This window comes from Macaca nemestrina, chromosome 1, assembly GCF_043159975.1.
Source record: "Macaca nemestrina isolate mMacNem1 chromosome 1, mMacNem.hap1, whole genome shotgun sequence".
Lineage (NCBI taxonomy): Eukaryota > Metazoa > Chordata > Mammalia > Primates > Cercopithecidae > Macaca > Macaca nemestrina.
Window position 1 is genome coordinate 103,238,186 of NC_092125.1, and position 26,948 is coordinate 103,265,133.

Consider the following 26,948-nt stretch of genomic DNA (forward strand, 5'->3'; position numbering starts at 1 on the left):
TTTCTTCTAAGTGTTCTGTCAGAAGGAGGCAGCCCCAGGCCACACTAAAGAGGAGTTGCCCAGCTAGAAGCCTCTGGAGGGATTCTGGGACACAAAAACAGAAATGCCACCCAAGGTTGGGTTCAAATCAGGATGGTGTTGGGGGTGGGAGTGTGGCACGGTGAGGACCTTTGCCCGCTGAAAGCCTTCCTCAGCAGAGAGTTGCCTGGGCACTGTGTGAGGCACAGGCGGATTCCACCCTCGTGCTCCTCACAGCATGCTTCCCTCCAGCAGAGGAAGCTGCTGTTGCCCTTTCGAAGTGCTTTAACAGTGCCAGGGAGCCTCTCTCTCCCCTCCTCACACACCCCACAGGACTACCCCACCCCACCCCGCCCCACCATGCCCTCCAGCCAGTGTGGCCTGCTCTTAAACGTGCCTCCTTGGCCGGGCACCGTGGCTCATGTCTGTAATGCCAGCACTTTGGGAGGCCTAGGCGGGTGGATCACCTGAGGTCGGGAGTTCAAGACCAGCCCGACCATCATGGAGAAACCCTGTCTCTACTAAAAATACAAAATTAGCCGAGCGTGGTGGCACATACCTATAATCCTAGCTACTAGGGAGGCTGAGGCAGGAGAATCACTTGAAACTGGGAGGCGGAGGTTGCAGTGAGCTGAGATTGTGCCATTACACTCCAGCCTGGGCAACAACAGTGAAACTCTGTCTCAAAAAAAAAAAAAAAACCCTGCCTCCTCATACCCAGCACAGCTGTGCACTGCAGATGCAGTGGCTGTAGAGGAAAGCAGATGGAGGAAAGCAGATCCGGCTTGGCTTCCTCCAAACAGGCTGTGGCTGCTTCTCTGTACCTAGCCCAGGTGCTGCGGAGACAAACGTGGAGTGTGAGGGGCCATATACAATGGCAGAGACAGGCCTATGAACACCTAAAATCCATGAGGCATGGTTAAGGCTGTGGGTGCTACACATGCAGGCTGTTGTGGGAGCACACAGGAGTCAGGCTTCGTGCCTTGGCTTTCCTCATTTGCAAAATGCAGATGACCATCTCTACTGGTCCTGCTTCCCTCATAAGGTCATTGCAGTCTTCCCCTCACTTCTCCCTCAGTAGGGGCAGAGAGGAACGATGAGCTGAGCAGGAAGGGGTTAAGAGGATACCACCCTCCAGATGAGGCTCCCTGCTGGTTACCTGCTCCCCTGTAGCAGCTTCCAAGATGACCTCCAATGATCCCTGCCTGGTATTCATGCCCTTGTGTGGTCCCCTCCTTCAGCGAATCATGGCTGGTATGTGTGTCCAATTAAAAAAAGACAGAGTGATAGCATGTGACTTCCAAGGCTAAGTCATGGCTTCTACTCCCTCTCCCTCCCCCTCCCCTCTCCCTCCCCCTCCCCCTCCCTCTTCCTCTCTGTCTCCCCATCTCCTCATTTGCCCTGGGGAAAGCCAGATCCCATACTGTGGGACACTTAAGCAGCCCTATGGAAAGGCCCACATGGCAAACAACTGACGTCTCTTGCCAACCACCATCTGAGTGAGGTCATCCTCTCCTCTGTCCTTGTAGTTCCCAAAATTCTGCAGACGTTGGTACAGGTGAGAACTCACTGGTACAATGTACCCTGTAGCTCAGCCACAGCCATGAAGAGAGAACCAGTCTCTCCTGCACATCTGCCATTGGTTCCTCAGACTGGCCTGTGCCTCCTTCCTTATAGGCATCATTCCATGATGTCTTGGGTAGGCGTTAGTATTGCCCACACATATTTCCTGTTCTCTTCCCTTCCTGGACACACAAAAGGCTGTGCATCCCAGTCCCTGTATAGTCAAGTGGAGTTATTGGACTAGTTCTGGGCAGTAGCCTATAATAGGAAGTAATGTGTGTCCCTTCTGAAATGCAGCTAGTGCCTCATTCTCCAAACACTCTTTCCCTGTTGTGGGAATTGCAGAAGCACGTGTTGAGGAGGAGCGCTAGCAGATCAAAGCAGCCTAGACTGCTAAGCTGCCCTAAGGTTTTGTCCAGCACGAGTGGACTTTGTGTGAATAGAAAATAATTGTGTTTTGTTAAACTACAGTGATTTTGAGTACTGTGTCTGCCATATAACCTATCCTGACTGATACAGTATCCCTCTCACACTTAGACAACCTTGAAGCCTGATCTACTGTATACTCCTTGTTGGTGTGGCACAAGGATCTCTGAACTTGGCATAGTCCAGAACTAACATTCAACTCCTAGTTCTGCCACTTACCAGCTGTGTGGTCTTGGGTAGTCACATTCTCCTTAAGCCTCTGTTTCTATAAAACAGAGCTAATAGCTGCTTGTTTTCTCTCACCCCCCACCTTCTCCCTCTCCAATTCATCCTCCCCATCTTTGGGTCAGCTCTGATAATCTAACATGTCATGGTTCTCCACTGCCCACCATCTAAAGTCCTAACTCCTTGGCCTTGCTCCCAAGGCCTTCAAAGAGCCCGCACAACCTCTTTTCCAGGGTTAGTCTGTATGGCTCCCTCTGTATCCCTTGGACTCTAGGCAGACCAGACAGCCCTATCAGTTCCCTTACAGATCCGTTGTGGTATGGCCCACGCCATAATCTGTCTGAAATCCAACAAACATCAAGCACCTATACTTTGTGAAACCTTGTGTTAGGCACTGGGGACATAGGAATGAGATAGCTCCTGCCTCTAGGCAATTCACAGTCTAATGGCCACAAGAGACAAGTGAACCAACAGTTTATACTTGAGTCTGTGTTAAATGTCACATAGAAAGAATGTAAGTGGGCTTTTGGGATCAGAGATGTGGTACACCCAAATCCAAACTAATGAAAATGAGAGGAGGCTTCTTAGAGGAGGTGCTTGAGCTGGATTTTGAAGACATATAGGAGTCGCCTGGGCAAATGAGAGTAAGGAAGACATTCCTTATAGCAGGAATAACACATAAGGTATGGAGAGACTATGGTGGCTTCAGGAAATCAAATACGGTGATGCAGGTCAAAGGAACAGCACATAGAACCGAAGAGGTGGGCAGAGGCCCCATTATAAAGGGCCTTGATTGCCAAGACTTGGACTTTATTTTGCAGAAGATGTTTGGTCATCAAAAGATTTTAAGTAGAGGAGGGATTTGACCAAACTTGCATTTCAGAAAGCTCCTGCCAGTAAAAGTTGCCCTCTGACAGTAATGCTGAAAATCAACTGGAAAGGAATGCCGCATTGGAGGTAAGTGGCCTGTCAGGATCCTCTACAAGTAGAAATAGTGAGAGCCTACACCCAAGGAAGGCGTAGACAGAAGGATGGAGAAAAAATGAGTTTTGTAGATACTGAAGAGAACACTTACTACTGCTACTAGTCAAAGACATGAAAATAGATGAACTTACTTGGTTTGGGTAAGAAGAGGTCTAGCAAAAAACTGCTCTGCCACGCCTATTTCTATCTTTGAAACCCTTCCTATCTTTAAGGTTTTACTCCTACAATTTTCCCATCATGAAACTTTTCCTGATTTCTCTCCCTCCCCTGTCCCACCTAGCTGGCTGTGGTATCCTCCAATGAAGTGTCTTAGGAATCTGCCCCCCGCCTTTTTTTTTTTTTTTTTTTTTTGTGACAGAGTCTCTGTCACCCAGGCTGCAGTGCAGTGGCGTGATCTCAGCTCACTGCAAGCTCCGCCTCGCAGGTTCAAGCGATTCGCCTACCTCAGCCTGCCAAGTAGCTGGGACTACAGGCGCCCGCCACCACGCCCGGCTGATTTTTTGTATTTTTAGTAAAGACAGGGTTTCACCGTGTTAGCCAGGATGGTCTCGACGTCTTGACCTCGTGATACGCCCACCTCGGCCTCCCAAAGTGCTGGGATTACAGGCGTGAGCCACTGCGCCCAGCCAGGAATCTGCCCCTTCTTTATAGCACCTACCTCATTTTACCTGGAAATGTAGGTACCAGTTTCTGTTTTTTCTCTACAGCCGTACTGAAGCTCCTTTTAAAAATGTACTGCCGGCCAGGCATGGTGGCTCACACCTGTAATCCCAGCACTTTGGGAGGCCAAGGCAGGTGGATTACCTGAGGTCAGAGTTCAAGACCAGCCTGGCTAACATGGTGAAACCCCATCTCTACTAAATATACAAAAATTAGGCCGGGCGCAGTGGCTCAAGCCTGTAATCCCAGCACTTCGGGAAGCCAAGCTGGGCAGGAGTTTGAGACCAGCCTGACCAACAAGGTGAAACCCCATCTCTATTAAAAATACAAAAAGTTAGCTGGGTGTGGTGGCACCTGTAGTCCCAGCTACTCGGGAGGCTGAGGTAGGGGAATCGCTTGAACCTGGGAGGCAGAGGTTGCAGTGAGCTGAGATCATGCCACTGCACTCCAGCCTGGGCAGCAGAGCAAGACTCCTTCTCAAACAAAAAACCAGGTGTGGTGGTATGCACCTGTAATCCCAGCTACTCGGGAGGCTGAGGCAGGAGAATTGCTCGAACTCGGCAGGTGGAGGGTGCAGTGAGCCGAGATCGTGCCACTGCACACCAGCATGGGTGACAGAGCAAGACTCTGTCTTGGGGGGAAAAGAAAAGAAAAAATGCACTGCCTTGTCCATGTTTGTATCTGGCCCCATGCCTGGCACACAGCATGTGTTCAGTGGGGCTAAAGTGAAATAATGCATGTGAAAGTGCACTCTGTAAACTGTGGAGAGTACTACAAACCCTATAGATTTTTAAAAATAATACTCAAGAGCATATAACTTTTTGCAGCTTCTCCTCTACTTTTCAGCTGCAAGATCAGCTCCTGAAGCAGCACAGATCATTAGGGTCCCAGTTTCCTGGACTCAGATATGGGTCCACAGAAGAATTAGCACCCACTAGGCTCCTGTACCCAGAGGCAGGCGGCTCTTGGTAGGCGGGAGGCAAAGGGTGGTATTTGTTCCAGCCAAGAAGGCCAGACTGCCAGACTACTTCTCTGTAGCTCATCTTCTTCTGACTCACACCCCTGAGTCCCATGGGCTGAGTAACTTTTCCAGCCTTGTGATTGTGGAAACTTGTTTCAGAACAGCGCATGTGAAAGGGACACTTGGGCGACCCCACCCCAGGTTCCAGAATGGCTCGATTCTACTGGAGCCAATACCCAGGCTGAAGTGCAGTGGCACGATCTCGGCTCACTGCAACCTCCACCTCCTGAGTTCAAGTGATTCTCCTGCCTCAGCCTCCTGAGTAGCTAGGCTTACCGGCAGGCGCCACCACACTTGGCTAATTTTTCTGTTTTTAGTAGAGATGGGGTTTCACCATATTGGTCAGGCTGGTCTCGAACTCCTGACCTCGTGATCCGCCCGCCTCAGCCTCCCAAAGTGTTGGGATGACAGGCGTGAGCCACCGCGCCCGGCACTCTGTTTGCAGTCTTAAATCACTGTGTCACTGCCCAAAGTCCATTCCCCTGCCCTATTTCACAGTTGGTAAACCAGAGGCCCAAGAGGAAAAGGAGGCACTAGGAAGCTCCTATAGCCTCCCGCTCTTCTCCCAGCTAGGTCTAGTTCAGATCAGCCTGGAGGGGGCTCAGGATTTAGTGCTTCCAGTCGGACTGATTTACGTTTGACAATGCTCCCGCCCCCCTCCCCGTCACCCTCTCCACCCTGCCACCTTTGCTTTGTACTTGCTGCCAATTGTTTACAGCTCCAAGGGCTTCGCTCGGGCAGTTTGTTTGGTCTCATAAAGTGCGGTCCCCGCCTTCGCAGGGGAGAGTCACTCCTATTTACTGCGCATCAGCCGCCACGTGCCCCATAAAAGCTGGTGACGACGACGCCGGCCGGAGCTGGGAGGAGAGGGACCCCGCCTACGGGAAGGTCACGAGCCCGCCAGGTCCTGCCCTCACGTGACCTGAGGGGAACGTCCTCGCCTGTGTCACTACCCTCGGCGGAGAGCGAAGGCTGGCGCCGGCCGAGGCATCCAATCCCTGCCCTGCCAGCTATAGCCGGGCGGGGAGGAGGGAGCGGTTCCGGGTTCAGAAAGAGAAAATATCCATCTAAGGCGAAGGGGTAGAAGGGAGGTCGAGGGAAAGCAATAAAGTCACTTGTTTAATCTCCTCTACGCTGTAAACTCCCCGAAGGGAGAAATCACCATATTCCTATGTGTATGGCACACAGGAGACGCTCAGTAAATGGCTGGCTGGCAACTGGTCCTTGGACCCCGCTCGGATGCAGCGCCAGTCCCGCCGCCCTACGTAGCAGCCCCTTCACCCCTCTCCCGCGGCGTCCTCCCGGCTGTGACAAGGCAAATGAGGCAATGGTTCGGCCAACCAACGCTTCCAAGCCTGCGGCCCGCGGCCGGGAAGGCGCCTCAATCCGCTTGTCCAACACTGCAGTGGGTGCGGACAAAGACCCCAGTCCACTCTCCGAGCCCCTGCCGATGGGCGGGAAGCGGAGCCTCAGCCTCACTCCGCTGGCTCTGCCAGTGACAGACGGAATCATCAGCCAACTGCACCCGAGCAGGACGCATGCGCACCCAGAAGATGTAGCCCTAGATGGGGAAAAACCGAGCTGAGAGAGCCAATTTTGGCTGGGTCTCTCAAGGTCTTCCCGGAGAGGGTGCGCATGCGTAAATCTAGCACCTCCTCTAAATCTAAAGCCCTGCTCAGTTCGAGGGGGGACAGCGCCCTCTGTCCTCCTGGCCGTTTTCCTGAACTCCTAACCTCAGTCAACACCGCCTTGGGACCTGGCGCTGCCTGGGAGATCCAGAAGAAAGGAAGCATCTTGGCCCCTGCCTCGGGGGCGACACGACCGTCCCCAAACACAGCGAGTCACTGGCCTGGGTCTTTGTGCAGTGACCCCTCTAGGAGCCGGGGACCAAGGATGGCACGAACATTGATTTGAGGAGGATGCTTCGCAGTTTACGAAGCGTGTTATATCCATTGTCTCAGAAGTTCCTCACAAAAAAAAAAAAAAAAAAAAAAAAAAAAAAAAAAAAAAAGGTGGTCAAGAAGCTGATGCTCAGGAAGGTGAAGGGGACGAGTCCAAGGACACTGCCTGTCAAGATGAAATCCTGGAACCCAGCCGACCCAACTCCCCATTCAATGCTCTTTGTTTTTATTTTGTTTTTTGAGACAGGGTCTTGCTCTATCGCCCAGGCTGGAGTGCAGTGGCGTGATCTCGACTCACTACAACCCCCACCTCCCGGGTTCAAGCGATTCTCCTGCCTCAGCCTCTCGAGTAGCTGGGACTACGGCGCCCGCCGCCACGCCCGGCTAAGTTTTTGTATTTTTAGTAGAGACAGGGTGTCACCGTGTTAGCCAGGCTGGTCTGATCTCCTGACCTCAGGTGATCCGCCCGCCTCGGCCTCCCAAAGTGCTGGGATTACAGGCGTGAGCCATTGCTCCTGGCCCCATTCAGTGCTCTTTTACCGTGATAAGCAGTTTCCTTGCTCTCCAGGAGCTTGTGTTTAGTTGGCCTAACAGCACATAAGATCAAGGAAAAGGCGGTTTCAGTCTTTTAAAATTTTTTTTTAATAGACAATGAGTGCTAGAGGCGTTCAGAAACGGGACAGGCCACTTTGTGTTCCTGTGATCTGAAGGCAGCGTGAAGATGAGGCTTGGAAAATGGGTACAAAGTACATAATTGGAGTGGATCAATCTTAGGAATAGGCCAGGCTCACTGATTCACGCCTGTAGTCCCAACACTCTGTGAGGCCAGGGCGGGACGATCACCTGAGCCCAGGAGTTCCAAAACAAGCAAAATTAAGCAATATAGGGTTTACTTATATATGATAAAACTTTGGGAAAAGCAAGGAATGATAAGCACAAAATGTATTAATAGTTACTGTAGAGAGATTGGGGATGGGAGGAGAAAAAACATACAGGTGGATGCCATTGGTAATGGTGCAGTTTTTGGGATAAATGGTAGATTTATGGGTATTCATCTAATTATGTATATAACACATATATCCATTATAATTATTCCTTTGTATGTATAAAATGTAATTTAAAAGATGATAATGGAATCACAGCCTCCCACCCCAGTACATTACACAGTTGAAGAGAGGGAAAGCCAGCCAGGCATGGTGGTTTACGCCGGTAATCCCAGCACTTTGGGAGGCCGAGGCAGGTGGATCACTTGAGTCCAGGAGTTCGAGACCAGCCTGGGCAACATGGTGAAACCCCGTCTCTACTAGAGATTACAAAATTAGCCAGGCGTGGTGGTGTGCACCTGTAGTCCCAGCTACTTGGGAGGTTGAGGTGGGATGATCGCTCGAACCCAGGAGGTCTAGGCTGTAGTGAGCCGAGATTACACCACTACACTCCAGCCTGGGGGACAGAGCAAAATCCTGTCTTCAATCAAAAAAAAAAAAAAGAGGAGGGTGCGGGGAGGGGGGTGGAAAGACTTATATGTATTGTAGTTGGTTAAAGAGCATTTCTACATACTTTATACTTTATACCAGGTGATTCTCACAAGAAGGATTCAATAATCTGCATGTTAGAGATGAAGAGACTCAACTGAAAGTTACTTAAGGCCAATGGGGACCCTGTGCAGCTATATACCCAGTGTCCCAAGCACTGTGTCTGGCACATTAATAAACACGTTTCATAGGCGAGTGACAGAACCTTGTAGTTACCTTGGTGTCTGCTAGAGAAATGAGCTGCCTCTGAAGGTAGGGAGTGCCCTGCACAGCAGCTGGCTGACCACTGTCAGGATCAGAAGTCATATAGAAACAATTCTGTCTTCAGCTGAAGTTTGGATATAGATAACCTCTAAGGTTCTTTTCAACTATAAGGCTCTATGAGTCTTTCAGAGGCTGAAGGCAAAACCATATTAAGATAATAAGTCTGTCCACTTCCACTGGGGTCGTAGAAGTGGTTGCCAAATAAAGGCCTAGATGAAAAGACTTTTTTTTTTTTTTTTTTTTGAGACGGTCTCACTTTGTCACCCAGGCTGGAGTGCAGCAGGCATGATCATTGCTCACTGCATCCTTGAACTCCAGGGCTTGAGTGATCCTCCCTCCTCAGCCTCCCAAGTAGTAGCTGAGACTACAGGTGCACACCACTGTATCTGGCTAATTTTTAAATTTTGTAGAACAAAGTCTTGTCATGTTCCCCAGGCTGGTCTTGGACTCTTGGTTTCAAGTGATCCTCCCTCCTAGACCTCCCAAAGTGTTGGGATTACAGGCATGAGCCACTGCACCTCACCCCCAAAAACATTTGGAAGGACAAGTTAACGGGACTTATTGCCAAAATAGATATGAAGTATGTTGTTATGGTTATGTATATTATTGCATGTTGTGTGTGGTCACAGGATTTTTGATCCACTGTAACTGGAAGAAATGCCTAATGGGCAATTAACAACATAGGATAGTGCTCAAGAGAGATAAGGGGTGATATGTCACACTGAGATATGAGGGAAAGAGCACTGGAGTTGGAGTTAGGAGACCTGATTTCTAGACCTAACCTTGTCTTTAATTAACAGTGTCATCTTGGAAAAATCCCTTCATTTGCCTAAGTCTATTCCCTCATATACTAAAGATATATACACACAATGATAGCTATAAGGAAGAATGTGTCCATCCCCTTCTTAAGATCCTACTCATCTAGTTAAAAAAACAGATATCCAGTATTAAAACTTGGCTTCCGTGGTGAAACTCCATCCCTACTAAAATACAAAAAATTAGTCGGGCATGGTGGCGGGCGCCTGTAGTCCCAGCTACTTGGGAGGCTGAGGCAGGGGAATCACTTGAACCCAGAAGGCAGAGGTTGCAGTGAGCCAAGATGGTACCACTGCATTCCAGCCTGGCAAGAGAGCGAGAGTCCTTCTCAAAAATGAAATAAAATAAAATAAAATAAGAACTTTTGCTTCCCTCTGTTGTCCCATATTATGTTCGTTTTTCCATTATAGGACTTACCACATTTTACATTGTATGCATGTCTGTCTGCTCCAACAGAAGTGGCTTTTTTGAAGGAAGGAATTCTACCTTGTTCAACTTTATATTCCCCCACAGTGCCTTGCAGAAAGTAGGAGCCCAGTAAATGTGTATTGAATTGCTCAGAATTGTGTGGTGAGGTAGAAAGTATTGCTTAATCTCTCCGAGACCTCAATTTCCTTATTTGTAAATTAAGCTGCTGGTTAATTTCTAAAGTTCTTTTGAGTTACAGAATTCTGTTACCCGACAAGGTTTCACAGATTGAGAAGATTGAATTATTTGATTTCTAAATTCCCTTTCAACTTCAATATTAAATGATTTTATAATACTAAGTTTCAAGTGATCTACATGGAAGTTGAACAAGTTATCAGAGGAAAAACATGTGCAAAAAGACTGAGAACAGAAGTAACATCTAGCTATCCAATACGAGAGAGAGAGAAGCCACTGAAAATAACATGGAAGAGTCAGTCTGAAAAGCAGGGGAGATAATAATAGAAGGAGTGACAGAATCAGATGCCTAGAGGACTACCATGCAAATGAGTGAAGTGATCCAGTGGTAAGCATTAGGGAGTTGTGGAGACTGGAGAGGCCACGGCCCATCTAAAGTCAGCTGTGTCATGTTATCGATGTGAGTGTTGCCACATCTTCCGGGTTTTTGTTTGTTTGTTATTGTTGTTTTTGTTTTTTGGTTTTTTGACACAGACCGGCTGTCACCAGGCTGGAGTACAGTGGCATGATCTCGCCTCACTGCAACCTTCGCCTTCTGGGTTCAAGCAATTCTCCTGCTCAGCCTCCCGAGCAGCTGGGATTACAGGCGCACACCACCACACCTGGCTAATTTTTGTATTTTTAGTAGAGACGGGGTTTCACCATGTTGGCCGGGCTGATCTCAAACTCCTAGTCTCAGACGATCCGCCCACCTTGGCTTCCCAAAGTGCTGGGATTACAGACATGAGCCACCATCCCTGGCCTAGTTTTTAAGAAGCTGGTAATACAGATTTTTATTTGAAATCTCATTGTTTGTAAGTGTTAGCAACAAGTTCAGTTTACTTTACAATTCTGTGCAGGTCAAAACAAAAACAAAAAGAAAAACACATCATTAGGCCAAATATTTGGGCCACCTATCCATAACCTCTCCAGTATAGTACCAAAGGAGGGACTCTTTTTCACCGTCAAATCATACATGCTTAAGTATGATGTTAGTGGAAGAGCTCCCTCTCTCTGTTCATAGCAGCTCTGTGATATGCATCCCAACCCTTCCTGGTACTTCCAGGACTTTGCCCCGTTGACTATCTCCTCACTCTCCTCTGTTTTCAACTTCTCCTTGTCTACTTGCACCTTCTCTTCATTCTAAGAACATGCTGAAGTCTCTCCACATTCTGAAAACTCACTGTTCCATTGTCCTATAGCCACTTACAGGCATTTTCTAGAAAGTTCTTTCTTTTTTTCTCTTCTCCAACAAATTTCTTGACAACATCCATTACATTTGCTATTTCCTCTCCCTCTCTTCCCACTGTAAGTTGGCTTTACTCCTCAACTCACAGAGTTTGCATCTACCACTTCAGCCTTTCTCAACAGGGCAAAGATCTCCGCTGTGAAATTCATTGACACTGCCCAACTAGGTTAAAACTTCTCACACTCAGATATTAAGTATTATATATTTTTTATTTTAGCACCTAAGAGATGTTCAGTCAGTGTTTATTGAACCAAAGGGGAACCAGTACATGTTTATTGAACCAAAATGGAAAGAGTTTTCAAGAAAGAAGGATGGTCAATGTCATCAAATTTGCAGAAAGATCAAAGACTGTGGTGGCCAAATGAAACCCACTGGATTTTAAGATAAGGAGATTACTAGTAACTTTTGAGGGTGCAGTTTCAGTTTAGGGAGTTGGTTGACATTGCCGTGGTTTATAAGGAAGATGGCTGTGGAGCGAGTGTAAACCATGCATTGGAGAAGTTTGGCACTATAGGGAGGAAACAGCAGGAAATATTGGAGACAATCATGCCAGTTAGAGTTCTCAGGATTGAGAAAATCCTGGCATATTTGTAAGTAAAGGAGACAAAACTAGTGGCATAGGAGATGCTGAAAATGTTTGATAAAGAGAACACCGCAGAGCACACCAGCAGAGGTGATGGGAGACAATTGAGAAGTTAGCGGATTCAAGGAATTGGTTGGCCTTTACAAGGAGGTGAGAAGTCACCTCTGAATTAGGCAGAAGGGTTAAAGGCATGAGTCATAATTATACACAGACCCTTGAGTGAGGAAAGGTGATGGAGGAGAGCTCCTGCGCATTTTATCAATAAAGTGGAAACAAGGTCACATGTTTCCAGTAGTCGGCTGGGGTAGTAGAACTATAGATTGCTAGAAGTCTCAGAGACTATTCTTTGCAGGCTCTACTCCCTTTGCCCACCTTGTAAATAGTATTGTTTCCTTGCTGAGGATGGGGGGAGGTGGTCTGTCTTTGACTGCCCTCTCTTCTTTTTTTTTTTTTTAATTATACTTTAAGTTCTAGGGTACATGTGCACAATGTGCAGGTTTGTTACATATGTATACATGTGCCATGTTGGTGTGCTGCACCCATCAACTCGTCAGCACCCATCAACTCATCATTTACATCAGGTATAACTCCCAATGCCATCCCTCCCCCCACTCCCCTCCCCACAACAGGCCCTGGTGTGTGATGTTCCCCTTCCCGTGTCCAAGTGATCTCATTGTTCAATTTCCACCTATGAGTGAGACCATGCGGTGTTTGGTTTTCTGTTCTCGCGATAGTTTGCTGAGAATGATGGTTTCCAGCTGCATCCATGTCCCTACAAAGGACACGAACTCATTGTTTTTTATGGCTGCATAGTATTCCATGGTGTGTATGTGCCACATTTTCTTAATCCAGTCTGTCACTCCTTTTCAGGGCAGTATCATCTACTCCTTAGTTTTAAGCAACCCCTAGAGGCTGATGGCTCCTAATCTACGTCTATAGCTGAAATCTCTCTCTCGAGCTTCAGACCTATGTGTGCAGCCATGCTTGTGGCATATCCCTAGGATATTCCACAGGTTAAACCTAATAGGAACCCTTTATTTTCAGCACCGACACTGCTAATTTCTCCTAAATTCTTTGTCTTAGCTAATGGTCACACTACCTCCCCAGCTGCTCAAGCCAGATACCTCTCTCTCTCCTTCCCTCCCTCTCTCTAAATATGTGTGTGCATGTATCTGTGTATGTACACAGGTAGGTATTTAAAAGAATAGGAACATATTTATATTTTATGTATTATATTATGTTTTCTTTTACACTTACTAATGTCATGATCATTTGATCATGCCAATAAATACTTTTCTACATTTTTAGTGCCTGGTAAGTATTATCTTCTAACCATGTACTGTATTCTACTGCCTTGTTGAAAATTTGTTTGTTTCCTCTTTTTTTTTTTTTTTTTTTGGCTATTAGGAATAGTACTGAGTGAGTCTAGGTGTGGTGGCCCATGCCTGTAATCCCAACACTTTGGGAGGCTGAGGTGGAAGGATTATATAATCCCAAGAGTAAGACCAGCCTGGGTAACATAAGGAGACCCTGTCTCTACAAAAAATAAAACAATTAGCCAAGAGTGGTAGAGAATGCCTGTGATCCCACTTACTTAGGAGGCTGAGGTGAGAGGATCATATGAGCCTGGGAGGTCAAGGCTTCAGTGAACCATGATCGCACAACTGTACTTCAGCCTGGGCAAGAGAGTGAGACTCTGTTTCAAATAAATAGAGAGCACTGAACATATCTGTACATATATTTTACTTCCTTAGATTGAATACTTAGAACTGCAAATGGAGGGCCATGAAGTATACACATTTGAAAATACATATATATATATATATATTTTTTTTTTTTTTTTTTTGAGACGGAGTCTCACTCTGTCGCCCAGGCTGGAGTGCAGTGGCACGATCTCGGCTCACTGCAAGCTCTGCCTTTCGGGTTCATGCCCTTCTCCTGCCTCAGCCTCCCCAGTAGCTGGGACTACAGGTGCCCGCCACCACACCAGGCTAATTGTTTTGTATTTTTAGTAAAGACGGGGTTTCACCATGTTAGCCAGGGTGGTCTCGATCTGCTGACCTCGTGATCCGCCTGCCTTGGCCTCCCAAAGTGCTGGGATTACAGGCATGAGCCACTGCGCCCAGCCCCCTGAAAATATTTTAATACATTTTGCCAAACTGGCCTTCCAGAAAAATTATACCAGCAGTATATGATAACATCCTTGCCAATATGGATGTTATCATTTTTAATTTTTGCCATTGTAGTAGATTATATCTGACCCTCCAACTCTCAGCCACACCTTTTCCCTAAATCCTTCATCATTCCCTTCCAAGTACCCTCACAACTCCCCTGGGACACATAACTTAATTGAAAGGCAGAGAGGAGGGACCAATTTCCCATAAGGATAATTCCCAATCTTCTCCACTTTCCTCTAACCCCACTGTTGCTGCTCTTGTTCATAAAGGTTTCTAGGCCAACCTGCGCAAGCTTCCAAAATAATTTTTTTGTGTGTGATGGAGTCTCACTCTGTCGCCCAGGCTGGAGTGCAGTGGCTGCTCACTGCAAGCTCCGTCCCCCAGGTTCATGCCATTCTTCTGCCTCAGCCTCCCGAGTAGCTGGTACTACAGGGGCCCGCCACCACGCCTGGCTAATTTTTTTGTATTTTAGTAGAGATGGGGTTTCACCGTGTTTGCCAGGATGGTCTCGATTTCCTGACCTCGTGATCCGCCTGCCTCGGCCTCCTAAAGTGCTGGGACTACAGGTGTGAGCCACCGCGCCTGGCCCCAAAATAATTTTTTTGTAACTCTTTAGTATCTTCCTCTAACTCCCTCTCTTCCTAAATTCCTGTCTCTGAGAGATTATCTTCCCCCTCCTTGTTGAGAGTGACCTTTCAAAAGCACTTTGTCGGCCAGGCGCGGTGGCTCAAGCCTGTAATCCCAGCACTTTGGGAGGCCGAGACGGCTGGATCACGAGGTCAGGAGATCGAGACCATCCTGGCTAACACGGTGAAACCCCGTCTCTACTAAAAAATACAAAAAACTAGCCGGGCGAAGTGGTGGGCGCCTGTAGTCCCAGCTACTCGGGAGGCTGAGGCAGGAGAATGGCGTGAACCCGGGAGGCGGAGCTTGCAGTGAGCTGAGATCCGGCCACTACACTCCAGCCTGGGCGACAGAGCGAGACTCCGTCTCAAAAAAAAAAAAAAAAAAAAGCTCAAAAAAAAAAAAAAAAAAAAAAAGCACTTTGTCCTTCTTTCCTCCCCTAACCTTTGCGTTTGTGTTATGCCATTGCTGCCTCCCATTAATAGAGTATTAATTTCTTCCCTCTGCCAAAAACATATTTAAATCTCTTCTATGCAAGAAAAAAGAAAAAGAATTCCATTATCCTCTAACTACCACATTCTTTTTTTTTTTTTTTTTTGAGACAGAGTCTCGCTCTGTCGCCCAGGCTGGAGTGCAGTGGCCGGATCTCAGCTCACTGCAAGCTCCGCCTCCCGGGTTTACGCCATTCTCCTGCCTCAGCCTCCCGAGTAGCTGGGACTACAGGCGCCCGCCACCTCGCCCGGCTAGTTTTTTTGTATTTTTAGTAGAGACGGGGTTTCACCATGTTATCCAGGATGGTCTCGATCTCCTGACCTTGTGATCCGCCCGTCTCGGCCTCCCAAAGTGCTGGGATTACAGGCTTGAGCCACCGCGCCCGGCCTACCACATTCTTTTCTCCTTCCTTCACCGTCAATTTTTTTTGAGATGGAGTCTTGCTCTGTTGCCCAGGCTGGGGCACAGTGGTGCAATCTTGGCTCACTGCAAGCTCCACCTCCTAGGTTCGAGCGATTCTCCTGCCTCAGCCCCTGGAGTAGCTGGGATTACAGGTGCCTGCCACCACGCCTGGCTAATTTTTTTATATTTTTAGTAGAGATGGGGTTTCACCATGTTGGCCAGGCTGGTCTTGAACTCCTGACCTCAGGTGATCTGCCCACCTCAGCCTCCCAAAGTGTTGAGATTCAGGCGTGAGCCACCACGCCCAGCCACCATCAAACTTTAGAGTGCTGAGAAGTGTCTATTGACTCTCATGTACCTCTCAACATCTTGAATTCTGGGGTCCAGCTCCTTACTCCTGAAATTACAGTCTTCAGGGTCCCAGGCAACTTTAAAGCCCTATCAAAAGCCTTGTTCTTCACCTCGTGGTAGTGTGGGGTGCAGGTCACTGCCCTCCCTCCTGAGGCTGTCTTCTCCTGGCTGCATGGTTCGCCCTCTCCTGATTCTCCTCTCTTAGTGGCGGCTGGGATCCTGCAGTCCTGCAGGCCATGTTCATGAGTCTCAACTGTAACTCTCCTAGCTCTTCCTTCCCTCTGGGTTTTCTCACCTGATCCTGTGGCTTCAGTTTTCTCCTTTATCTTGCTGATTCATAGCCCAAATGGAATCCCAGACCCAAATTATGTAATTGCCTCCTAGACAGCTCTACCTGAATGTGATTCCTCAAATTCCACAGATCTCAAACTGAATTTGTTAGCTAGTTTCCCCCACCATTCCCACTGCCACACACAGACAAAGAGAAAAACCCACCCCTCCCACTGTGTTTCCCATTTTGGTCAATGTCATCATCAAACTTTTAGTCATCATGTTCAAACCCATAAAAATAATAGCTGCCACATACTGAGCGCCTGCTTTATTTGCCAGGTGCCTTACATGCAGAATCAAATCCAATCTTCCCACAATAACTGTGTAAGGCTGATTTACTATGTCCATTTTTATAGATGAGGAAACTACCCGAAAGTGGTGGTATTCAGTAAGTCTAGTTAGTGCCCACACCTCTGCGTGGGGTTTCACCACGTAACCTCTCCCTGCTCCTCAGTACCATATCCAGCCAGTTTCCAGGTCCTCCATGTTCACTGTATAGTACATCTGCCCTCTCTTTATCTGCCCACCACCAACTCCTTAGGCCAGCCTCACTGTTCCTTGCCCCCCCAATACCTTTTTTTTTTTTTTTTTTTTGGGTAGAGACAGCATCTTGCTCTGTTGACCAGGCTGGTCTCAAACTCCTGGCCTCCCAAAGAGTTGGGATTACAGACATGAGACCACAGCACCTGGCCTCACTGTTCTGTTGCCTGGAAATTAGCAAAACTTCTTCAACTATCACTGACAGATGTCATTATACAGCATACTTTTAAACATTACTCCTTGCACGTGAAAATCCTAAATGGTTCCTATTGCTGTGTGGGGTTCTAACCCTTTAGCCTGGTGTCCAAGGCTCTCTACCCTCCAATGCCAGCCTTATCTCCTGCCTATGCCCTTGGTGAACCTTATATTCCATCTAGCCGAGAACACAAGTTTTCAGCATGCCCTGCACTTCCCCCCACAACCCAAGTCTCTGTTCTTACTATTGCTTCTCTGTAATTCCCTTTCTTCCCTATCTAATCCCCCTCTCATATGTGTCTGTTGAAATCCTACCAATACTTAAAGCCCAGTTCAGCTGCCACCTCCACAGAAAACCCTTTCTTTTTAAAAATTAATTGCCAGGCGTGGTGGCTCACGCCTGTAATCCCAGTACTTTGGGAAGTCAAGGTGGGTGGATCACCTGAGGTCGGGACTTCGAGTCCAGCCTGACCAACATGAAGAAACTCCATCTCTACTAAAAGTACAAAATTAGCGGAGTGTGGTGGCACATGTCTGTAATCCCAGTTACTTGGGAGGCTGAGGCAGGAGAATCGCTTGAACCCGGGAGGCGGAGGGTGCGGTAAGCCAAGATCGCACCACTGCACTCCAGCCTGGGCAACAAGAGCGAAACTGCACCTCAAAAAATAATAATGATAATTAATAATTAAATTTTGAGACAGGGTCTCACTTGTTCACCAAGGCTGGAATGCACTGGCGCAATCATAGCTCATTGCAACCTCGAACTCCTGGGCCCAAGAGATCCTCCCGCCTCAGCCTTCAAAAGTACTGGGATTACAGGCTTGAACCACCATACCCCGCCAGAAAACCCTTTCAAATCTTCCAAGGAGTCATTTAGGTCTACCTCTTCCAACTCCCACTCTTAGTATTTTTGCCTTTTTTTAAACCATATTTTTCCTCATCTCAGAGATACTTTTGTAAATGTTTGTCTCCCCCTCTAGTCTTTTATGTTCTCAGAGGATATGGACTATTTCTTAGTCATCTTTGTGTCTCGAACATTATCTCCCCCACTAAGCAGTGTCCAGAGTAGGCATATACAATGTACCAATTTTAGTTTGACTGATTCTAATTAATCAAACCTTCAGTCCACTCTTGCTAATCCTTCCACTTCTGCATTCCAGGTTCTGTCAGGTGAGCTGTTGTGCTGTATTTCTTTTTTTTTTTTTTTTTTTTTGAGACGGAGTCTCGCTCTGTCGCCCAGGCTGGAGTGCAGTGGCCGGATCTCAGCTCACTGCAAGCTCCGCCTCCCGGGTTTAGCCATTCTCCTGCCTCAGCCTCCCGAGTAGCTGGGACTACAGGCGCCCACCACTTCGCCCGGCTAGTTTTTTGTATTTTTTAGTAGAGACGGGGTTTCACCGTGTTAGCCAGGATGGTCTCGATCTCCTGACCTCGTGATTCGCCCGTCTCGGCCTCCCAAAGTGCTAGGATTACAGGCTTGAGCCACCGCGCCCGGCCTTGTATTTCTGACCTGAATTGCCTTTTAGGAGGGAATCAGTACTTGGAAGATGGAATATATCAGGGATACCCCTAAAACGAGAGACTATTTTTTTTTTCCATTGGATTCTGACATAAATAAATTTTGCCCACTTTGACAGTCAGCTATGTCCTGAATGTTGGGAAGATGGAAGCCATGTTCTGGGCTTTGAAGTCATGCAGATCTGGGTTCAAGTCCTGCCTCCACCACTTTCTGCTTGTGCGATTCAATGCCCATTGGTTAACCTCCTCATGGAGTTGAGAGGATTAAATACAATGCAAGTAAAACACTTAGAACGGTGCCTAGTAAAGATTAAGAGCTTAATAAATGTTAGGTATAGTAATCATGGGAATAAATAAAATACATTCAAACTGGGTTTTATCTGTTTACACTTGAGTATGAATATGTCTGCGTTTCTAGAAATTCACATCAATGTCAATTAAATGATGCTACTTCCGGGACTTTCTTCTCAACCCAGCTCAGCCCCTCCAGCCGGTCTCCTGCCTTTCCTCTTCCCTGCCATAGCCTGCTGCGGCCACCAGGAGGAGCATTTGTGCCACAGAAGGAGTCTCACTCAACTCTCAGGCAGGAAAAAGCCCTCCTCACTCTCCAGGCCATATCCACTCCCCTCTGGAGCACGGCCTGTGACACCGCTGCCCTCTGCCTGTCTTCTCCTCCCTGCCTGGGAGGAGCTCTCTATTCTAGGTTTCCATTCTCTCATTTTGGACAGCCTGCTGTAAAGACATACCCTCGGCCAGGCGCAGCGGCTCACACCTGTAATCCTAGCGTTTTGGGAGGCCGAGGTGGGCGGATCACTTGAGGTCAGGAGTTCGAAACCAGCTTGCCCATCGTGGTGAAACCCCGTCTCTACTAAAAATACAAAAAATTAGCTGGGCATGGTGGTGCACGCCTGTAATCCCTGCTACTCAGGAGGCTGACGCAGGAGAATCACTTAAATCCGGGAGGCGAAGGTAGCAGCGAGCTGAGATTGTGCCACCACAGTCCAGCCTGGGTAACAGAGCAAGACTCCATCTCAAAAAAAAAAAAAAAAAAAGACATATACCCTGAATGAGAGCCAGGAAACCTGTTACTTGCTCAGCTTTTCCACTACATCCCTGTTAATCAACTGCTTGACTTTCTTTTCTTTCTTTCTTTTTTCTTTTTCTTTTTCTTTTCTTTTCTTTTTTTTTTTTTCGGACACAGGGTCTCACTCTAGTTGTCCAGGCTGGAGTGCAGTGGCCCAATCTCAGCTCACCACAACCTCAACCTCCTGGGCTCAGGTGATCCTCCCACCACAGCCTCCCGAGTAGCTGGGACGACAGGCACATGCCACCTTGCCGAGCTATTGACGTTCTTTAGCCTATTTCCTCACCTGTGAAATGGGAATGCTAATACATGCCCCGTGACCCTTGGTAGGGTGCTGTAAAAAATGAAATATCCTGACATATACAGACCCTCTTTATAAAATGTCAAATAGGTGGCAGCATTGTCTAACCTCACACTGTGTCATTTATCTCTCCTGCTGTCTTCAGTGGACACTCTCATCCACCCAGAGCCTTGACTGGAAATGGATTGTTAGGAAGGGATTACAGAGCACCTAGTCTCCACTTATGCTAACGGAAGGGAATGAGTCTGAACCATAGCAAGAAGTACTAGAATTAAATTTACCTGGAATATTCAGAGAAATGTTAAAGTCACTTTTCACAGAAAGCAAAGGACAGCAAGGGAACTGTCTAGAACAGGATGACAACAGGAATTCCTAGAAACAACTGGCGGGGTAGGGCAACTTGCCTTCGTAGCTGGCCAGAGGGAAAGTTTAATATATTTTGCTGAAAGATGGAAAGAATCAGTGAATCTGAATGAATGAAATATAGGTATGATATTTTAAGGTCTTGGGACGCTAGGTGGCAGCACAAGGCAACAAACCAAGAGAAGACCAGCACTTCTTCCAATCCGGGGGGCTGCCCCAGGAGGGGCACCTCCTCTGTATTCCCCAGACTTTAAGCACCCTTTCCCGGTCTATATCTGTCTTTTCAAATGATGCACTCTCTTCAGTGATAAAGACATTGAAGCAGGCAAGGAAGAGAAAACCTGGGGGAGCCAAATACATATTACCTAAGGTTTCTTCTTTTCAGATAGCCCGTGGAATTAGAGTTCTGCGTCTCCAAAAAGGGCATACAAAAGGAAAAAAAAATGGGAACATTGCATGAGAAATCTGGATTAGGGTGAGAAGGCATTTAGATAGGGTTACCCAGTCTACACTGATTGGGGAAAGATCTGGTGACAGAATTTTTTTTCTTCTTTTTTTTTTTTTTTTTTTTTTTTGAGATGGAGTCTTGCTCTATCGCCCAGGCTGGAGTGCAGTCGTGCGATCTCGGCTCACTGCAGCCTCTGCCTCCTGGGTTCAAGAGATTCTCCTGACTCAGCCTCCTGAGTAACTGGGATTATGGGTGCGTGCCACCACGCCTGGCTAATTTTTGTATTTTTAGTAGAGATGGGGTTTCACCATGTCGGCAAGGCCAATCTCAAACTCCTGACCTCAAGTGATCCTCCCACCTCAGCCTCCCAAAGGGCTGGGATTACAGGAGTGAGCCAGCGCGCTTGGCCTAGCATTTTTTTTTTAAATCAAATAATAGTACCCTGGGGAAGTTACTGCTTCACTCGTTTCTTCCTCAAGACACCACAGACCCCTCTCCTCCAATTTATTGAGAGAGAGAGAGAGACTGTGACTATAGCTCTTCTCAGCAAAGCAAAAGCCAAGCAGAAATCAGGCTGTGTAACTACTAGAAACTCTTCATTGTATTTTTTCACCAAGTATTGGTTCTGTGATACAGGAGAGAAAGCACTGCCAAAAGCCAAGGGCCTTTGAATAAATTCTCAGTCAGGAAACCCTAAAAAGTTACTGTGGTAGTAGACAGCTACAGGGAGTTGATCATGCCTTGGCCACCATAATGCAAGCCTTCTGAGTCATGAACATAGTGCCAGCGGAAAGATGCCCCCTTCTTAGCTTCACTCTGCTTCGGTTTGTAACTCTAAGACAAAACTGCCTCTCTGCATCATCTCCATTCCTAATGTTGTTCGGTTCGGTGTCCTATTTTAGCAGCCATCAGTGGATATGCAGCCCAGCCATGCCCCTCCCAGTTTCCTTTAACACAATGGAACCAAGACCACCATCTTACCCTCTGTCCTGTCTTCTGTGGGTGGTAATTCCCTGGCCTTTCCTGTTTCCTCCAAGAAGAAATCCCTTCTTCCCATGGTGAGGGAGGAGAAGTAGTGAGCATTGTGCTTTTTACACTGAGCTCCTGTAACACTGTCTTTATAATATGCATATAAAGCACTTGTAACAGAACACTAAAAAAAGTCAATGATTATCGGCCGGGCACAGTGCCTCACGCCTGTAATCCCAGCACTTTGGGAGGCTGAAGTGGGCGGATCACCTGAGGTCAGGAGTTCGAGACTAGCCTGGCCAACCTGGTGAAACCCCATCTCTACTAAAAATACAAAAATTAGTCGGATGTGGTGGCACGCACCTGTAATCCCAGCTACTTGGGAGGCTGAGGCAGAAGAATCAGTTGAACCCAGGAGGTGGAGGTTGCAGTGAGCCGAGAACACGCCACTGTACTCCAGCCTGGGTGACAGAGCGAGACTCCGTCTCAAAAAAAAAAAAAGAAAAAGAAAAAAAAAGTCAGTGATTATCATGGCTACTTATAACTATCTGCAGTCTTTTCCAGTGTACAAGAACTTTGACATGCATTATTTATTCCATTCATTTATTCATTAAACAAATATTTATAAAATGCATGTTATATGCCCAGTACTCTTCTGGGCCATTGATGAAGAAATGGACCACATGGGCACGATCCCTAACCTTCACGAAACTTTGAGGAAGCTTAAAATTTGTAATGTAAGTTGACATATTCACTGCTTTGTATTAGAACTTTGACATTGGAAAGAATGTTAGAAATCAGCTAGTTCAAATTTTATTTTTTATTTTATTTATTTATTTATTTAGAGATCGGGTCTTGCTCTGTTACCCAGGCTAAAGTGCAGTGGTGTGATCTCAGCTCACTGCAGCCTTAACCACCCAAGCTCAAGCGACCCTCTCACCTCAGCCTCCAGTGTAGCTGGGGCTACAGGCACATACCACTAAGAAATCAGGTAGTTCAATCACTTACCCAAAACAGAAATTCATTCTTCTAAATCTTGGTCTAAAATCACCAAGAATTGGTGGCCGTTCTTGACTGAACGTCCTCTGTATTTGGTCTTTTCTGACCATTTGTACGTTCTTCTTTATGCCAAGCCCTAATGTGGTTCCTTCTCGTTTCCACTCACTGATTCTCCTCCTGTACCATTCAATAAGTCTGCCCCTCTTCTACGCGGATTGCCCATTAAATAGTTAAAGACAGGTACCGTAGCTCCAGGATCAGTTTGTTCACAATCCTTCACTTAATGAAGACTTCTTTTTCAAGAATCAGTTGAAGTATTTCCCATGTGCCAGGCACTTTTGTAGGTATTCTTATACAATTTCATTTAACCCTCACTATGAACCCTGTGCAATAAACTTCGTTCTGATTTTATTGATAAGGGAAATGAAGATGAGAGAGGTGAAGTAACCTGCCCATGGCCACATCCCTTATATATGGCAGAGCCCCCTCGACATTTGGTTAATTCTTTTCTCAATGCTCTCTTATATGTCAGTATCTTGCTTCAGATGGAGTCAGTTACAAGTACAGTAGCACTCTTCAGCTTTCTTGATTGGAATGTGATTCTTCTTCCCAGAGCCAAAGACCACATTAGGTCTTAGCAGTTCCATTACGTTACTGGCTCATATTAAGCTTATGGTTACCTAAATGTTCAGGTCTTTCCCATATGCGTTACTGTCAAGCCTGGTCTTTCACATGCACTGCTTTGTCCTAGGCTCTGCATGTTCAGGTCCTATCCTTCCTTCGAAGACCACCCAGCTCATGCCCACCTCTTTAGTGAAACCTTTCCTGACTCTACATTACCCCCATTGAACATGATCTCTTTCTCTCTCCATAGAATTTCTGTCTATATTTTCTGAGCAATAATTTGTGGCTTTGTTTTTGATCTTTAATTAGGGCAGATGTCTCCTTCCCCGTATGTCCCTTAGTACCTGGTCCATAGAGTCATCCAGCAAACACTTGTCAAATGAACAAATCTTGTAACTAGAAAATTTATATTTTGTCTCTAAATGCAGTGCTTTACATATCCCTGTTGAATTTCTTAAGCAAATTCTAACTTCTCTGTGGTTTGGGACCCATTCTCTGCTCTGTCTCACACAGTGCTCTGTGCAGAGCACCCACCAGGAACCGTACATTTCCCCAGCAGCCTTATGAGGTAGGCATGATCCTTGTTTTACAAATGAGGAAATGGAGAAACAGAGAGTCCGGGAGCCATACCCAGGATCACATAACTCATAAGTAGCAGAGCTGAGCTTCATTCAAAATGAGATCTGCCTGACTCCGATGCCTATGTTGTTTCTGTCACCCTATGCTCCTTTTCTAAAGTAAAACCTGTCTTTACAGGAGACCAGATGCGTCTAGGACAGAGTTATCCCCAACAGGCAGCTGTTTGCCAGAGTCTGGGAGATCTACCTCTGCAGATTGTGCTGCAAAGGATAAGACGGTTGCTGGAAGCCCCTCTAGTTCCTGAACAGGTTAGAAAACAGCGGCTAACAATGATGACTGAAGAACAAAATGGAGTAGAGGCAGCCAAGACAGAAGGAAACTGTGAGGAGAGACTGGATGTTCCTTGTGTGTGGAACTTTTTCCTGATTTCCTCGCGAATAATTCTCTTATCTCCTCTGTCTTTGCTCCAATGCCAGCTTCTCAATGAGGCCCCACCCGGTCCCCTTATGCTGTTTTACATTTCATTTATCGTCCATAGCAGTTATCACCTTTTAATATATAACGTGCATAATCTAATTTCTGCAGCCCAGTTTGCACATACACGCTCCTGGTTCTAGTGATCAACTTCCCTGAGACCTTGGGCTAGAAGGCACTCCCCGGAGCTCCTCTCTTCCCCACTTACGAAGCCCCTTTCTGCAACAGAGTAATAACAAATAAGAGAATAAATGTGAAAATCTATAGAACAAATGACTCTTAGATGGAATCAAATTAGTGTTTATGTGGATTTTCGTGTCCTTTTTCCCACAGTTCTGCCAAGGGAGGGATGAAAGTTAGATTTTAACAATTATTTCCCAACAGTCATAGGTGGAAGAAACTCAAAAAGACTAGAAAGGGACCAAAAACGGGCTGGGGTAAGGTGGCCTCAGAGCAGAGACAGCAGGACGGTGGGGCACAGAACAGCCTGTCCCACACCTCCGCAGGGGGCTGATCCTGAGAGACCTCCAGAGCCCCGGGGCCCGCCCCTCTCCCCAATTCCCATCGTCGCAGGCTCCCGAGAAGAATGCAGGTCAGGATCGTAAGTGACCTTTCACACCTCAGACAAGCTAAGTTTGTTTTCTCCTTTTCTGTCCAGCCCTCAGCGGGAGGGAGGGGGAAATGGGATGGGCCTTGTCGAACTTTCTCCTGCTACAATACCCCAGAGGAGTTGAAGTGGAGGGAGTAAAGGATCTATTTATTTTGGCTCAGGAGGGACAATGTAAGCAGATGGTCTTTGATGGGATTAGCGGCGTAATCTCTAAGACCCTGGTAAATTGGAAAATGATCCATTATATTCCACGAACCTTTGGCGGCTTCAGCTCCTGGGGAGGGAGGGGCAGGGCCCGGGGGCACCTTGTTAGAAAGGACCCCCTCTGGGAGCAGCCAAATTCCGCACAGAGAATTTGGGAAAAAGTTCGTTAGCTTCGCAGTGCAAGCCCCTCTCCTCTTGAGAGAGCACAGAAATAAGAATTCTCCCTGTGCCCTCTCGAACCTCATTTTTCTCCTTTCCCACTCCCCCTCTTTCGGGTATGCTGGGGTGTCTTCTCTACCACCCCCTGCCCCAGCCCTTTGCATTCCCAGGGTGTTAGGGGACTCTTCTCTGGGGAGAGAATGTTACTGGGCCTCTTGCCTTGGAAGGTCAGAATTCTTTTTAGAATCCCAATAACATCCCTTCCACTGTAATCTCAGTCCATTTCCCACCCACTGTCCTCCAATGCTACAGCCCACAGCCCAGGAGGACTCTTCCACTGGCCATGTATGTCAAGGCAAGGCAGAGAAAGCGCCAAGTAGGGGGAAGGGGCAAACTGCTGGTGAGTGAGGGCTGAAAAATGTGAAAAGGGAGATAAGGTGATAATGAATCATGCTGCCCAACCCTCCATACTCTCACCTCACCTCCATTCCCCAGAGCTCAAGCGCCTCCAGGCCTCAGATCCCCTCCATCTGGAGATCCCAACCGCAGAGATGGGGCATATGGGAGGCCCATTCAGTATGAGGCGTAGTGTGGTAGGACGCATTGATGTAGTTTGGGTCACATAAGTTATTTGCAGTATGTATGATATCATGCATTCATAGAGCATTTGTAGATTATAAAGAAACTTTGATGTGTAGAATTTCATTTGGATCTCGTAACAACTGAATGAGAAGGGCATTCCAAAGACTGGAAAACAAAGTCAGTGACATGCCTAAGGTCACCCAGTTTAGTAAGTGACAGAGCCAGGACCGAAACTTGACTATTTTTGACTCTTAGTTCACAGCTTTTTCCTTTCTTCAGTCTATCATCTTCCACCACAGAAACTTATGTTTCCTCTTGCCTACGCTTTCATTTCCTGCGGTCACACACGCATTTTTTCTTTGACTGTCTCTCGCAAATATGCAAATATACTACGAATACTATATGTGTATTTCATGTGTTTTTTTATCTGTATAAATAGAATAGTGCTACTTCTCTCATTAACTTCTAACTTTTTCACTCAATATTACACTGTGACATCTATTCATGTTCATAAATGTCTAAATTTTTCCTTTGCTGCACAACATCTTGTTTATTCTTTTCAGTATTCAACTCACTTCCAAAACTTCATTGTTACATATCTATCCTTGAAGAGGCATTTTATTGAAATTGTATGAAATGTATAGGTTTAACTTGGGCTATTAAAACCAAAACAGTCAAAATATGCATTTTTCCATACATAGAATCTCCGTAATTCTCTGAAAATAAAGTACAGAAATAAGGAAAGTGGGGATGGAGTGGACAGACAGAAAGGCAGTACAAATTACTCAATTCCAGATAGGAATACCATCCCTTTTGAGTATGTTAACTTTAACTGTAACAGATGCAGCAGGTAACTAGTGGAGGTTCCAGGAAAAATTTGACTTCCACAGTGTTTTATTGCAGGCTATTTCAATGAATTGAGGGATGTTTTATTTTATTTCAGTGTCATTTTTTAAAAGAGCAACGCTTTATGTTGTATATTTAATTATCTGCAATAATTTGAGTCTGGCACAGGGATTCAGAGACTGGTTAAAACTGGAAA

General features: G+C 46.7%; 1 protein-coding gene across 1 annotated transcript in view; it reads left to right on the plus strand.

The window, feature by feature from the left end:
* Window positions 1–24,193, plus strand: part of LOC105498054 (myocyte enhancer factor 2D) — a 62,944-nt gene extending 38,751 nt beyond the window's left edge. The window contains exon 11 of the mRNA XM_071083599.1: window positions 24,055–24,193. Coding sequence (XP_070939700.1) covers window positions 24,055–24,181 — 127 coding nt within the window. The 3' untranslated portion in view covers window positions 24,182–24,193. The remainder of the gene's footprint in view (window positions 1–24,054) is intronic.
* Window positions 24,194–26,948: the final 2,755 nt, after the last annotated feature.